Raw genomic sequence first — 14,762 nt, 5'->3', positions numbered from 1 at the left:
ACACGAGACCGCTGAAGAACGCATATTGAGAAACGGACATAGTTTCAGGAAGTGCCAATGGGCATATTCTATTGCTGTTCTTCAAAACTTTTCAGGTATTTTCATGAAAATAAAGTGTTTTTATAATTATGATGCTTGACGAGTGCTGCTTTTTTAAATGCACGTTATAAACGATTCAACCTCGTAGTGATTTAAGATTAAGCAGTACTTCCTACTGATCGAAGAGCCGTAGTTCACGGAAGAGCTGTGCATAAAACACAGAATCGAAGCCTTTGCGATTTCAAAATCGAAGCAGAATTTTATTTGAGGTCCCCCAATACAATCGACTATTGTATTGTCAATGTTTGATTATTTGCACACACACTTTAAACCTAACACAGCCAAATCTATTAGTTGTTGCTGTGTTTGGGATGTAGGAATGTCATAAAAACAAAAACACATAAACCTTGCATTACAAATGTATTGTGATTGTCAAAACATTTGATAATTTCATTACTTCCAATTTTAGGTGAACTGTACCTTTAAATTTTGAGCAGAGACCATACAAAGGCTGTGGAATTTATTGTTCAATGCTTTTAACTATTTGCAAAGATTTTATTTAAAAAATAAATTTGAATTTCTTTTAACCACAACCTATAAACCCCCTTTTAAAGCAACACAGCCCTTGAGGATGATTTGATGTTTGTTTATTTAGTCTATTTACTTAAATACCATTAAATTAATTTACAATTTACACACAATTATTCTTAACCTTATTAAAAAAAAAACGCTGAATTGACAGATAATCATAAATTACATGAATCACGAAAATTACATATTTTCTATATAAATCAGCATTTTGTCGTTTGCATCAGAGAATGCTGTCGGATATTCAACATTTCTATCGTTAAACACTAAACAGTTGTCAAATATTGAATGTTTTTAGTCACTTACAGTGTGTTGTGTACAAGCTTTCCTATAGCTAAGTGGTTAGAGCAGTGGTTCCCAACCTGGGGTCCGCGACCCCCTTAGGGGGGCGCCAGAGTTCACATGAGGGGCGCGGGAGCTGACATGCTTTGAGGTTAAATAAAGCTGTATAAATGTTCCACTAATCATTTTAAATAAAAATATTTTTGTATGTTTTAAAAAAATCACGTGCTTACAATGCCAAGATAATGCAGTCAAAAATAGTTATATCTTGTATAAAATAATTATTTCAATTTTTCCGGCTCCATCGGCAGACATTCACACTGTCATTGGCTGTTCTCGCTATGAGACTCACATGAAAATCAAAAGGAAAAATAGCAGAGAAATGTAAATGCGGTGATTCTTCGTCAGAAATAAAGGAAAAAGTTTAGACGCTATGACAAAACCCACGTAAATTTAGGTTTTATTGAAGGACAAGACAAGTCTCGGCCAGAATGTGTGTTCTGTGGTGAAAAATTGGTAAACGACAGCATGAAACCAAGCAAAATGAAAAGACACCTTGTGAAAATAAGCAGTAATTGACAGTAGCCTACATATCTTCATGCAAGTACAGCAATGTTAATGTTTAACAGTTCTTTCATAACGTTCAGTATACTCTGTATGTTCATTCAATAACCTGAAAATAGACTGAAACAACCTGAAAAATAACCTGAAAATTTATTTGAGTATTCAAGTAAAAATGTCATTAAAATCTTTTATATTACTCATATTTAACCATTTCATTTAATTTATTATTCAATTATTTCATTTAATTTATTTATATTTACTATCTATATATGTGTGTTTGAGTAGCAATTATGTGTGTATACACACACACACACACATATGAGGGTTGGGGGGGCTCCGATTGTCATATATGTGGGGGGGCCCCAAGGAAAAAAGGTTGGGAACCACTGGGTTAGAGCATATCGTTGGCAAATCCAACGTCACGGGTTCAATCCCAGGGATTGCACATACTCAGTGTAGTATCATGCAATGTAAGTCACTTTGGATAAAAGTACACTGTACAACTTTTCTGTAGTTTTGCAGCAGGTTTGGCAGTAACTTACTAACTTTAACAGTAACTTTAATGGCTACTTAATACTACTTTACTATTAGTACTGTTTTCAATTACTTTAATCAAAATTAAAACACTTTGACTTTTGAGATTCAAAATGAGCAAGAAGAGACTGGCATTAGCACAGCAACACTGCAAAAAAATGACATTCTTCCTAAGCATGTTTGTCTTGTTTTCTAGTAAAAATGATTCAAACTTCTTAAATTACGACACATTTACATAACAAGAAAAGTGACCTCAGATATTTAGTCTTGGTCTATGAAAGAAAAATATATAAACTAGGTAAGTTTATGCTTAAAACAAAATTGTAAATTAAATCTACAGTAAGTTACTGGCAAACCTGCTGCGAAATTACAGCAAAGTTTTACAGTGTATCTGCCAAATGCATAAAGGTAAAAGGTTGTGTGTTGCACAGCACTCTTTCAACTTTAAAACTGAAGCGTCTTGCTGAACAGCTGAAGAAGTGACAGTAGCTCTGTCTTCTTTGATTTGATTGGTCGCTGCTCGGCTCTGTAACCAGTAACTCCCGCCTCCTTTCATTTGATTGGCCACCTCACTTAATTTGATACTGCAATGTTGCGTTTAGTCAGTAATTTCACAAATTTTGACACACCACAGAAAAAATAGTGGGTATGGCCCTACGTGAGAAAATTGATGTGTGTCGTGAATATATCACAAAAAAAACCTGTAATTTTATGTGCTCTTGGGGGCCCCGTAGTGGTGGCAGGGCCCTAAGCAGCCGCTTTGTTCGCTTATAGGGAGGGCCAGCTCTGATTAGTGTGAATCGCGAAACGTATCGTCCCATCCCGCTGTCTGTGTGAACGTCCAATAACCAGCTGCGACCGCATCAAGAAATTAGCAGCTTGGTTTCTATTTCTGTCTGCCGCATCACACCGAGAGGGGAAATCACTCATGATGAAATGTACCCAGTGATCGTGTTTTTGCTAGCACCATTTTTTAGCATTCGATTCTCTCAAGTCCCAATGGACTCTAAAATGCTTCTCCTGGGATGTCTCGTGTTCAGATTTTGAGCTGAAAGTCTTTGATTTTATACCTGTGTCACTCCAGTAAATTTTGTCCTGGTTAAGTGCATAAAGGTAAAAATGAAACCACAACTGCAAGTTTGCAAACCGGTTCTGGTGCTTTACCACGGCTGTGCGCTAAAGTGCACTCATTGGTCCAAACACCTGATTCACTTAATCACTAAATGTGTTCTGTAATTTCACTGCTTTTTTGCTTTCGGTGTGGCGTGTACTTGTCGTGCCTAGTTAGGATACAGCGAGACGCGGCGGTCTTACGTAAGTGTCTGGTGAGGGCAGAACCCAGAATCACTGCACCAGAGATTGGAAATGACAGGAAGGGTGTCAACATGAATCAACCGGCGAATCACTGAATCTACTCCAGCCTGAACTGGCTGAGCAGCTTGGAATATTAAAGCGCTGTTCCAAACACCGGGTGTGTAATGCTAACCGAGGCAGTGCAGAACAGCTGAGCAGTGAGGGATGTGTACATCATGTAGCTAAGCAACAGAGGTCGTTAATCAGACGTGATGGAGCCAGGGAGGAGGTTGGTGGGCGAGTACACGGGCACAGTATGGGTGACACAGACTCGCGCTGTGAGCCCGGCAGTGAGGGTCAGAGCGGAAGAGACAAAGCCGTGTGATGGAGGACGGCAGGCCTGCAGCGTGACGCCCGGTTAAACTATTACCGAAACGATGGGTCTCATAGGGAGGCTAAATGACCATCTGTGATCCAACCGACTTAGTCTGGCACACTTCCTTCTTTCAAATCCATGTCTTTTTTCTCCAAGAGAGTGAATTTTAGGAATAATGTTTTATTTTGGGTCATATTTCATCTAAAAATTTTATTAATCTAATTAATTTGGTGAAAAATATGATAATTTGGGATTATTTTAGGACTGTGACATGACGTGATGATTTTTATTCCCTTCTATTTAAAAAGCCTTAGAAATTCAGAATGATTTTGGAATTCTTAGAGATTCTACAAACTATTACTATTGTGACAAACATAATATCAAAATGCACGGACATATTTATTGTTCTGTACACATTTAATGTCTTATTTGTGATTTTATTCTGAAAAATGAAAACAGAATGTGTTCTGTAAGATTCACTTTTTAATTTTACATCTCATAAAATTACCTTTTGTTATCTGTCTCTCTTGCACCTTCTATTCTATTCTATTCTATTCTGTTCTGTTCTGTTCTGTTCTGTTCCACTCTATTCTTTTCTACTCTACTCTACACTCTACTCTACTCTACTCTACTCTACTCTACTCTACTCTACTCTACTCTATTTGTTTCTTTTCTACTCTACTCTACTCTACTCTACTCTACACTCTATTCTTTTCTTTTCTACTCTACTCTACTCTACTCTACTCTACTCTACTCTACTCTACTCTACTCTATTCTATTCTATTCTATTATGTCCTTTCAAACATACAAATCAAACATACAAACATACAAATCCAGAATAAAAGTTTGTGTTTACATAATACATGTCTGTGTACTGTGCATATTAATTATGTATTCATAAAAACATACAAATACATGCATATATTTACGAAAAATATATTTAAAAAAAACATTTATATATAATTTAAATGACTGGTAAATATAAATAGATACATGCAAATATATTTTCTAAATAAGTATATAATATGTGTTTATAAATACAAAATTAATATGCACAATACACAGACATATATAATGTAAGCACAAACTTTTATTCTGTATGCGATTAACTGCGATTAATCGCTTCACAGCCCTGTTCTATTCTATTCTATATCCTGTGCTGTTGGCACGGCAACGATGATGTACATTTGATAGCTATCTTCCCTCTCACTGGCTGAGAATCACATTAAACTTGATCCACAGAGCGACAGATAAACCCACAGATTGAGATAAAACTGCAGCCCTGGGCATTTGTTGTCCAACGCATAATAGAAGAAATATGCAGATAGGAGGGTTTTATCAAGCACTGGCGCCCTCCTGCAGTTTATCTGATGTGAGAGATATGCCGAGTAACACGAGAGAGAAACAGATTCAGAGATGGAAATAAAACAGGGCAACTATAAATAGCACCTCTGAGACAAAGGGAAATGTCAAGCGCGAGAGAGAAAACAACACAATCGATTCTTGCACGACCAGGTATTCCTCTTTAATTCAAATCAATGAAGTCATACACATCAAATCCATGTTTGGTCTCTTTAAGAAGCACACAAACACAGGGGAAATCGCTTGAAATAAACCGCAAGCTCAGAGAAACCGTGTGCAGAAACTATATCCAGACATCTGGGGCCATGTTTCAATGAAGCATTAGCTTTACATCACAACCGTGTGAAAAAGCATATTGCTGCGATGCTTATAAACAGGAGAAAAGTTCACATCGACTGTACAGAGTTCGCAAAACCTTAATACACCCAAAATAATTTTAGCGGTTTGTCTTATTAACAGACATGAACAGGATTTCAACTGAAACTATAGTCTCTCAAATAGTTTGTAGATAGAAAACAAGGGCCTTGTTTTTGGACAAAGCCCATATAAAGACAATCATGTGCAATCACACCTCTGACAGCTATAAACAATTCATCAAACAGGTCAGTGAAACACTGTGATTCATTGATCCAAAATAGATTATAAATTGATCAGAGAGCAGGAGAAAAAAGATATGATTCTGTTCAAATTACATAAGCAAAATAAATACTTAAAATTCAATGACATAGTGGAAAAGGGAAAAGTGTGAATGAATAATAAAGGCAAATAGATTTTCTCCCATCTTTCCAAATGATCTCAAGGACACATTCACCTAATAAAAGCAATGATACACACTTTACTCTCAGCATAACTGCCAAGCCAGAAATATAGAAGTTGTGGCAATCCTTTTAAGAAAGGAAAAGTCTTTGTTACACCAAACATGTACACTGTACTTTTTACAGTTTTTCCACGTATAATGTAAAAATCTGTAATTTTTCATGTATTTTTAAAATACGGTCAAAAACGTAAAATTACAGATAAAGACCGCAAATTTACAAGAAAACGGGGAACCATAATTTTACAGGGAAAACTGTTATTTTACGGTTTATTTGTGGCTCCCCAGCTGCCAATTTTTTTTACAGTGTACAGTTTAGTTTCTTCCGTGGAGCACAATTTGGAAATGTCCTGGCTCATTTTTCCATATAATGGAAGTGGATGGGACTAGAGCACTTGAACTCCAAAACTGACTCAAACGCACTATAAGAGTAGTCCGATAGTTCAAAAGCCATCAAAATATGTCTTGAGATCCTCAACTGTGATACGACATGTCTTGACATGCTGTATTTGATATACAGGGGTCTCATTTATAAAATGTTGCGTAGAAACCGTCCTAAATGTGATTGTACGATCATTTCTTAAAGTGCGTACGTGTGATTCATAGAACGAACGTACGCACAGAAAACGCGTGTACGCCTCTCTATCAGATGTGAAATCTATAAATCCCAAATGATCGTGAAATTGCGCGCAGCTTAACAGTTTCAGATCTCCACCTTTTAATGATGTCTAATTAATGTCATTGATATATGAAAGAGCACCTAACATCCAAATCCTATACGAGTGGCAAGAGTGATTTATATTTCCATATTCGGACAAGCAAAAGTGCGTACGTCTGCTCAGACCATGACATGGCGCTTTTTATAAATATGAACGTTGACGTGGGTTTGTGCGTACGCACGCTTTACGATAAAATCTGTGCGTACGTACGTTTTATAAATGAGGCCCCTGGAACGTGTTTGAGAAAGGCTACAGCAGAGGGGAAGATTTTAAGCAGTTCCTCAAATAAATCTGTCTTCAAAAGGTTAGTAATATGTAAGTCACATTTATGGTTATTTTTGGCTACTTTATAGCTATGAGCGTCTTTTATGGGTTTGTTTGGAGTCTGACAGTCCCAGTCCCCATTCACGTTTATTGCATGGAAAAGACCTGCATAACAAGTCTCCTTTTGTGTTTCACAGAAGAAAATCACGTTACGTTTTATATTTATTGATTAATTTAGCAGGCGCCTTTATCAAGCATTTAACAATGTAGGTTTACAATGACAAGAGTGATATTTGTTGTTGTTGAGGGATTAGAGATTGAAAATTGAATTCTCACAGATCAGAGTCTGTAAAGATTCATTCATCCTCATAAAATATGAATTTATGCTTGAGTCTTTAAATAAATACATAAAATAATGCATATATGTTTTGGTATAATCTATACATCTGGTCTCTAAATTTAACCAAAACTGCATTAAGTGCATTCACCTGACAAACTACAGCTAACTGACAGCAGTATGTGTAGAGTTTCAATGAGGTCAGACCTTGAAGCAAGTTATGCTCTCATCGACGATAAAGTGAGACACACTAGCTACTCGCATACTGAGTGTAAAAGTGCATATTTCCACATGCCAGAGCATCCATCTGTTATGACTGACTGTTATCCAGCAAAGATAACCAAATATTTGAGCACAACAATTAGACCTGTGATTACACATCTCAATAAATATAGACATTTAATACACAAATGAATAATTTAGTGATTCAACAATAAATAATACAATACTTTACACCACCGTAACGTCATGACTTCCTTCAATGAAAAGCCATAATGAATAAATTGACCCTACAATACAGTACATTCTTTTAGCATCTCTGAATCAGTTGTTCTGTTCTGGTTTAAAACAGAACACATGAAAACACTTAGGCTTGAAACATGCTCAACACAGGCGTTTTTAGCTATGCAAGCTCGGTTTTACGTGCAGCTGCATTTAAAAAAACAAGACAGAATTGAAGTTCCACAGTTTTCCACAAGGGGCGCTATAACGGGAATGACTAAAAACAGGTCAACGCTGTCATGAAAGAGCAAAAGAATCCTGCTGAAGAGTCAGTTAAACCTGACATGGTTTTATTTAACTAACCACTCCAACAGGTAATACTGTTTACAAAAACAAATCCATTTTAATACAAAACCCTTAAAGGGATAGTTCACCCATTGACTTGCATTGGTTTTGTGTCCGTACAATACACGTGAACGGGTGCCGCCGTTGTTCTTTCACTGTCATTCTTCAAAATATCTTCTTTTGTGTTCTGCACAAGAAAGAAAGTCCTACAGGTTTGAAATGACAAAACGATGACAGAATTGTCATTTTTTGTGAACTATCCCTTTAAGTTCAATTCTCCACTTTTGTGTAGAGTATGTTTCTGGCCTCAGGTTTCAGAAATAAAGCTGATGAGCGAACAATACTAATATACGCACTTCCGAAATATGAGATAATAGATCCTTTGGAAAACGCAACAAAAACGATTATATCACCCAAAACGTGTAAAAAACATGTTATGCATTTTAACTGATGTAATGTACTACTCTATTTCATTTGAATACATTATTATTATACATTATTTGCAATACTAGAAAGCAATACAAAGCAAATAACTTATCCACACTGTCAGTGACCAAATTTGGCAAACCTTGCAAGACAACAATTGATCATTTCTGTTGTACAAGTTGTTTCTTAAAAGAGAAATGGCACAAATAATAGACTGAATGTCCTGAACATCAAGAAACATTATTCATATCAAAATAATCAGTACTATCATTGTTATCAAGCACTCTTTTGTTCCTGTAAGACTGTTTTGGGCAAATTTTAAGAGCAAAACAATAACACACCTGACCTGACTTTAATACACTAGAAGCTATTAATCTAATACAGGCTTTTAGGATAAAAGAGGAATGTTCAGGCAGGTTCATGTGAGTGTATGTATGTGCACGTTCACGTACAGAAGTGGCTCAGATTTACCGTACCATCGATCTGTAACTAATACACGGTCGATGGCTGTAATATTGACTGATGGAAGATTAGGGATGTGGTGGTTTGAGCCCTCAGATCTGTGCTGTGTGACAGAATGAGCAGAATACCGGAAATGATGGCCAGGGGGTAGGATGGGGTGCACGTGGGTTCCTACGAGATTCTCTATGGCTCCCAGTCTTCATCGTGGTGCTGGGAGGCGATGATGACCACAACGGTGAGGATGGTGCAGAGCACGATGGAGGCGATTCCCACTGCCAGACTGATGAAGGAGAAGTTTCGAGCCTCGCGCGAGGCGATCTCTGCCGTCACCATGTCGCCCCGTGCAACAGCAGTACGCACCTACACAAGTACAAACATTGATAAGATACAGAGACGGGTGATTCTCACAAAGTCTTGGTTCGAAGATGTCAAACATGAATGATTCGTTTAAAAACTTGCATCAACGAACTTTCTTCTATGGCACGAATACGTGTTTTTCCACATGCCCATGCATCTATTAGACACGTAAAATTGCACAAATGAAAGTGTCGGAACAAAAGATGCATTTTATCTAAAAGCGAATGCTCACCCAGACCTGCCTGAAATGCCTCGTGTAACCACACCCCCACAAATCTACGTCAGTTCGTGGTCTGATTTGACTAAGACCACCTAAATGTATACGCAAGTAAGGTGGGCGTACCTGTCAGTACAATTGAAGAGGAACCTGATGTTCCAAATATGGTAAGAGGCGTTACATTTCCGTCACACGCTTTGCAGCATTCGACCAATCACTACGCACTGGTTAACTGGCCAATCATAGCACACCTCGCTTTTCAGAGCCATGAGCTTTGTAAAAAATCTGCGCATTTCAAAGAGGCGGGGCAAAGAGGAGATACACACATGCACGGTATGTGAAAAATACAGCGTTTTTGAACCTTAAATCGTGTATACACATTGCATTACATCTAAAACAAATGATAATATTTGTTTTAGCCATGTCCTATGACCCCTTTAAAAACTTTTACTGACATTTTACAGAAACACATTTTTTTAAAAGCGGAAAACTAACTGTAATGGTAATGAGGACAAAAAAATCGAGTACACAGCATGACAAGAGAATATTAAGTTTTCAACTAGAAAAATATAAAGTAATCTGTTAACCTGGTAGCCATTTGAAAGGTACTGGTAAAGGTAAACGTAATGTAAATTCAAACTTAATGTAAACATCGTTGTGTTTGTTTATACAGTCTTTTAAAAATGTTACGGAGGATGAGAATATCAGTCTTTTTTCCACTATTTATTCATTTTTATTATACATGAATATTCTGTCACGTTTTTTTTTTTTGTCATTTAAAAAGTAAATCTAGTAGAACATCCAATCGGTTTTTCAGAACGTTTTAATGTTACTCGGCCGTGTTACGGTAATGATCATTTTTGCAGAAAAAGCTATAAAATAGATTCATAATTATGATTACGCTTTCTGCAAGGTTTTACAATGTTTATTATGATCATTTTTAAGTTAAACAATGATATGTTTTATAGGCTAATTAAAATCTTTACTGCCATGATGTTTCAGTGGTTTTCGTTTCATCGAAACATTGTACTATGATGATGTTTTGAATGTTTAAGAAACTAGTGTGCATTCATTATGTGTGCAAGACATTATGAAAGTCTTATGAACAAAAGCATTATGAAAGCATCCTAATAACAGTCTATATGACTCCTTCACTACATTGCAGATTTTCTGCATCCCATATTCAGCTCTGTATGATAAACAGGTCGACATATAAGTCAGAAAACCTCAAATATAACACATGAGTAGTCTGGACAATTTCTGTGAAACTCGACAGCTTGAGTCTCCATTCACTTCCATTATGTGACATTTATAATGGAATTTATGAACTGCTAACTTTAAACTCACTTTCATTCAGGTTGTCTATCATCTTCAATGTTTCATTTCATTTAGTTGCATCTGACTGAGGTGTAAATAGAGCTCAGAATGAAACAGAATTACATTCACAGGATTTGCATGACATTAACGCTATGTTTGGACTCGCTCACCTGCACGGCTTTGATGATGGCGATTATTCCTGTGGGCCAGAAGCAGCAGACAGTGGTGAGGACAGCGATGGGCAGGTAGTCGTGAGGTGGGCGACGAGGCTCCATCAGAGCGATGCCATTTGGCATGTGCATGGCCATCTGGCCAGGAGCAACACCTGGATGGTGGGCACCGTTGGGCAGGTACGGCTGCCCCTGAGTAAAGGAAGCGCATTCAAAGATGAAAACCATCCATCTGATTCCATATAGTACATCCTGATTATCATAACACCTCACACGCCCCATCAAACGAAACCTCACTCACCCCTGTTCCTATAGGATAAACGGGCACATAGGCCGTGCAGGGCTGCAGCTGGAGGGGGTATCCCGGATGTAGATATCCCACTGGAGGATGAGGGACGGTGCCTCCCGGTCCGTGCGTCTGCACCGTGTAGCCGTTCGGAGCTCCCTGGGGCCCGAGGGTGCCGCAGTGGAACTGGGTCTCCTGGAGGTACCCGTCTGATCCAGGAGGAGGTGGTGGAGGGGGGTAATTAGGCTGTGGGGCACAGCCAGGTGGAGGAGGATGCGGCGGCATGTTGGGGTCCTGAGAGGGCAGGTAGGGAGGTGGGGCCATCTGCGCCATTGGCTGAGACATGGGCTGCCTCCCTGCTGCCTCCTCCAATCCTGAGTCACGAGAGAAAGAGAGTCACACACCACAAATCAAGAGTGATGGAGTGTTGGTTCTTTGCTCACTGGGAGATTGCAGACATTAGGTTTAGAGTCAGGGTTTTATACTTTTGAATACTTAATCCTGTGATGTTAAAGACCCTTCTCTGTTTTTTGTTATAATGTGATGGTAATGCCAATGTACAAAATTACATTATACTGTATTATTGAAATTATGCATTATAAACGGAAAGACCTCGCAGGAAAAGACAGACAGGAAAGACAGGTTGAAATTTGCATAGGTATGTCTGATGTGCGTCCATCTTTTTGAAATGGACTGAATTTGATGTGGTCATCAATTTAGTCATCTTTCTATAAAAAAACGATTATCATCTTATGACAATTATTTTTATGGTAATTGCTAATATACATCATCAAAAACTTGATGCACATACTTGCTTTGTAGCACTGTGAAAATAACAGTCCGATTACAAACCTAGAGACATTTTTATCATTTAGTCTGGTCAATGATTCGTACTATATATTCTAAATAGTTCATAATTTATTGTCCTCCTGTGTAGAGCATTTTTCATAATTTTCCCGTTTTTATGTGTTATAGTATGCACAAACTGACATGGTTGCCAGATCTGCCTAACAAAACTAGCCCAATGATCCTAAAGCTCAAAAACAAAAATATGTCACTCCCATATCTAAAATACATATATTACAGTTAGTTTAGTGTTACATTCGATTCTTTTGGAATATATACTCACTGTATAACTTCAATTTACCTTAAGAATGACACGCTAAATGTAATCTATAGCCTTCTTTAATCCACAGATACAAAACAACCCACCCCCACAGTTTAAGAGGTAGCCAAATTCCACAGGAAAAACAAAGACCTGGCAACCCCGCAAACTGATTTCCCATCTCACTTTTTCGAGTTTCATTCCACACCCGCCCACTCCGGTGAAATTGTTTAAACTCCCCGTTTTCTCACAGGCCACTCTTTGCTCGCTCCCAACAGCAATGCAGAAATTCAGTCCCACGTGCACCGTGTTGAAGACATCTAACGTGTAGTGTGCTTGGTACACCACCTGCTGCTTTAAGTTTCTGTATCTTACATTTTTGTAGAGCATTACATAAGCAACACCAAGGTCATGGGTTCGATCCCAGAGAAAACACACACACACACACACATGTTGGGTTTGCATGTTTTATGGGGACATTCCATAGACGCAATGGTTTTTATACTGTACAAACTGTATATCATATTCCCTACCCCTAACCCACCCCCTAAACCTAACAATCACAAAAAACTTCCTGCTCTTTTAGATTTTCAAAAAAGTTCATTCTGTATGATTTATAAGCTTGTTTCCTCATGGAGACAAAAAAATGTCCCCACAAGGACAAGGGTATTGGATATTGCCAGCTTTGTGGGGACATTTTGTCCTCATACCGTAGGGTTTACCCTTCCCACGCACACACACACACACACACGCACACACACACACACACACACACACACACACACACACACACACACAAACTGATAGAAAAATGTACAGCAATGCATTGTAAGTCACTTTGAAGAAAAGTCAAATGCATAAGTCACTGTTATGCGAATGACAAAATGATTATTACCACTTATATAATAAACTACTCCTTTAACTTGTATCATTTCATCTGGAATATTCCCTCAAAGTAGAAATGTAATGTCATGTCAACAAAAGAATTCAATTCTGTGTGTGTGTTCCTATACTGTATGTGGTAGAGATGCTAAAGGGACTAAATCATTATGTAATCCTCTACAATGTCTTCATGCTTATATAGTTCAGTATGAGATCAGGGATTTCAGAAATGCCGTATATGTTAAATTTTGACATATTTTTATAAATAACCTTTCGGTATGAGTTTTCCTTTCAGTTAAACATCCTCTAAATACCTATATGAAATATTGAAAGAACATGAGCAATAAACGTACTATCATTCTTTGTTTGAATGGGTTGACAAAGAGGTGAGATGGGGCACTTAAAACTATCAAATGAGAATAATAGTCGTAGTATGAAGTGATTTTGGAGCCCTCCATCTCACAGCTTGCCGAATCACAGATCCATGGCTCCAACCTACAGAAACTGGGCCCTATACAGTCCTATATATGTATTTATTTGATTAAAACGACACCCCGCGTATTTAAGATGCTACTTCCATACACTACATGTAGTTATAAATAAAGGACACCGAGGATGTCTTACAAATCCGAGTGTGTTGCCTACCTAGACTGCATTTATAGGGATTTTAATGCCCATAACTGCAGTAGACTGTATATGATGCTGAAACGGCTGCGCGCTCCCATGGGCATCACGCGCACACGATGTAGGCAGCTGGCTGGAATTGAGCACACATTCAGAATACACCGCAGTTTGACACATGAAAACTGGGACAGATGTGAAAAATGAAAACGAAACGTTATTTTCACGAATCTGTGTGTAGTAAAGGGTTAAACATTTCATGCGCTGATCTTTTGCAAAGACTTTTCCATTTCGCGAGTCGCTCTTTGCCACACGTTGACTTAATTAGCCGAGGTATAAATATAACATTTACCGTGTTTTTCCGAAGACATCGTGTTTATTTATCCGTTTTGACGACCCTCCAGTAATACAGAGAATATCCAGTGCGTCCGTCTTTGTGTCAAATGACAGACGATGGTGATGATTTTCAAGGCTAATGATAACGCATCTTCGTCTAAAATCCTCGTGTATATTGTATAAAGGCGATGTTATTTGCGTGGAAATCCACTGGATATCGTTTTGTGTTCGTCCACAGCAGCAGCAGCAGCAGCAGCAGAAAACAGGTTTCAACTAACGCATCTAGTTAGACTGAATTAAACGGACTGTCTTAAAGAGACAGCGAAGCCACTACTGTGACATCACAACGTGTTTATTTAATGCATTATAAATAATCATGGATCGTAATTAAAGACAAAAATACACCAAGCAGCTCTTACACATAATTATCATAATAACCTACAATAGATTCTGCTAGTACCCTAGTTTCTCCCGTTATTGTTACTACAACAATGGAATTAGAAAATATCACTCAATTAAATTATATAATTGATTAAATGTAGAATATTCTAAAAGCTTTTAGGCTATGTTGTTTGAAGCAGATGTGAGTTCACTATGGTTTTACAGTAGTAATAATAATTGTAGT

General features: G+C 37.8%; 1 protein-coding gene across 1 annotated transcript; it reads right to left on the bottom strand.

Annotated features, from left to right (window-relative positions):
- Positions 1 to 5,156: 5,156 nt before the first annotated feature.
- prrt1 (proline-rich transmembrane protein 1) lies at positions 5,157 to 14,442 on the bottom strand. The gene is made up of 4 exons (XM_057355527.1): positions 14,154 to 14,442; positions 11,209 to 11,567; positions 10,908 to 11,099; positions 5,157 to 9,206 (listed from the first exon to the last, which is right to left on the bottom strand). Exons 1-4 carry the CDS (start codon positions 14,170 to 14,172, stop codon positions 9,030 to 9,032), a joined length of 747 nt encoding a protein of 248 aa, XP_057211510.1. The 5' UTR covers positions 14,173 to 14,442; the 3' UTR covers positions 5,157 to 9,029.
- Positions 14,443 to 14,762: the final 320 nt, after the last annotated feature.

Source organism: Triplophysa rosa, linkage group LG16, assembly GCF_024868665.1.
Source record: "Triplophysa rosa linkage group LG16, Trosa_1v2, whole genome shotgun sequence".
Classification (NCBI taxonomy): Eukaryota; Metazoa; Chordata; class Actinopteri; order Cypriniformes; family Nemacheilidae; genus Triplophysa; species Triplophysa rosa.
The sequence above is the reverse complement of the archived record's forward strand: the minus strand, read 5'-3'. Positions and strand labels throughout refer to the sequence as shown.

Coding starts and splice junctions, on each gene's coding strand:
- prrt1 (XM_057355527.1), bottom strand. Junction 11,100..11,208: donor TTTATCCTATAGGAACAGGG/GTGAGTGAGGTT, acceptor TCCTTTACTCAG/GGGCAGCCGTACCTGCCCAA. Junction 9,207..10,907: donor CCATCATCAAAGCCGTGCAG/GTGAGCGAGTCC, acceptor GTACTTGTGTAG/GTGCGTACTGCTGTTGCACG.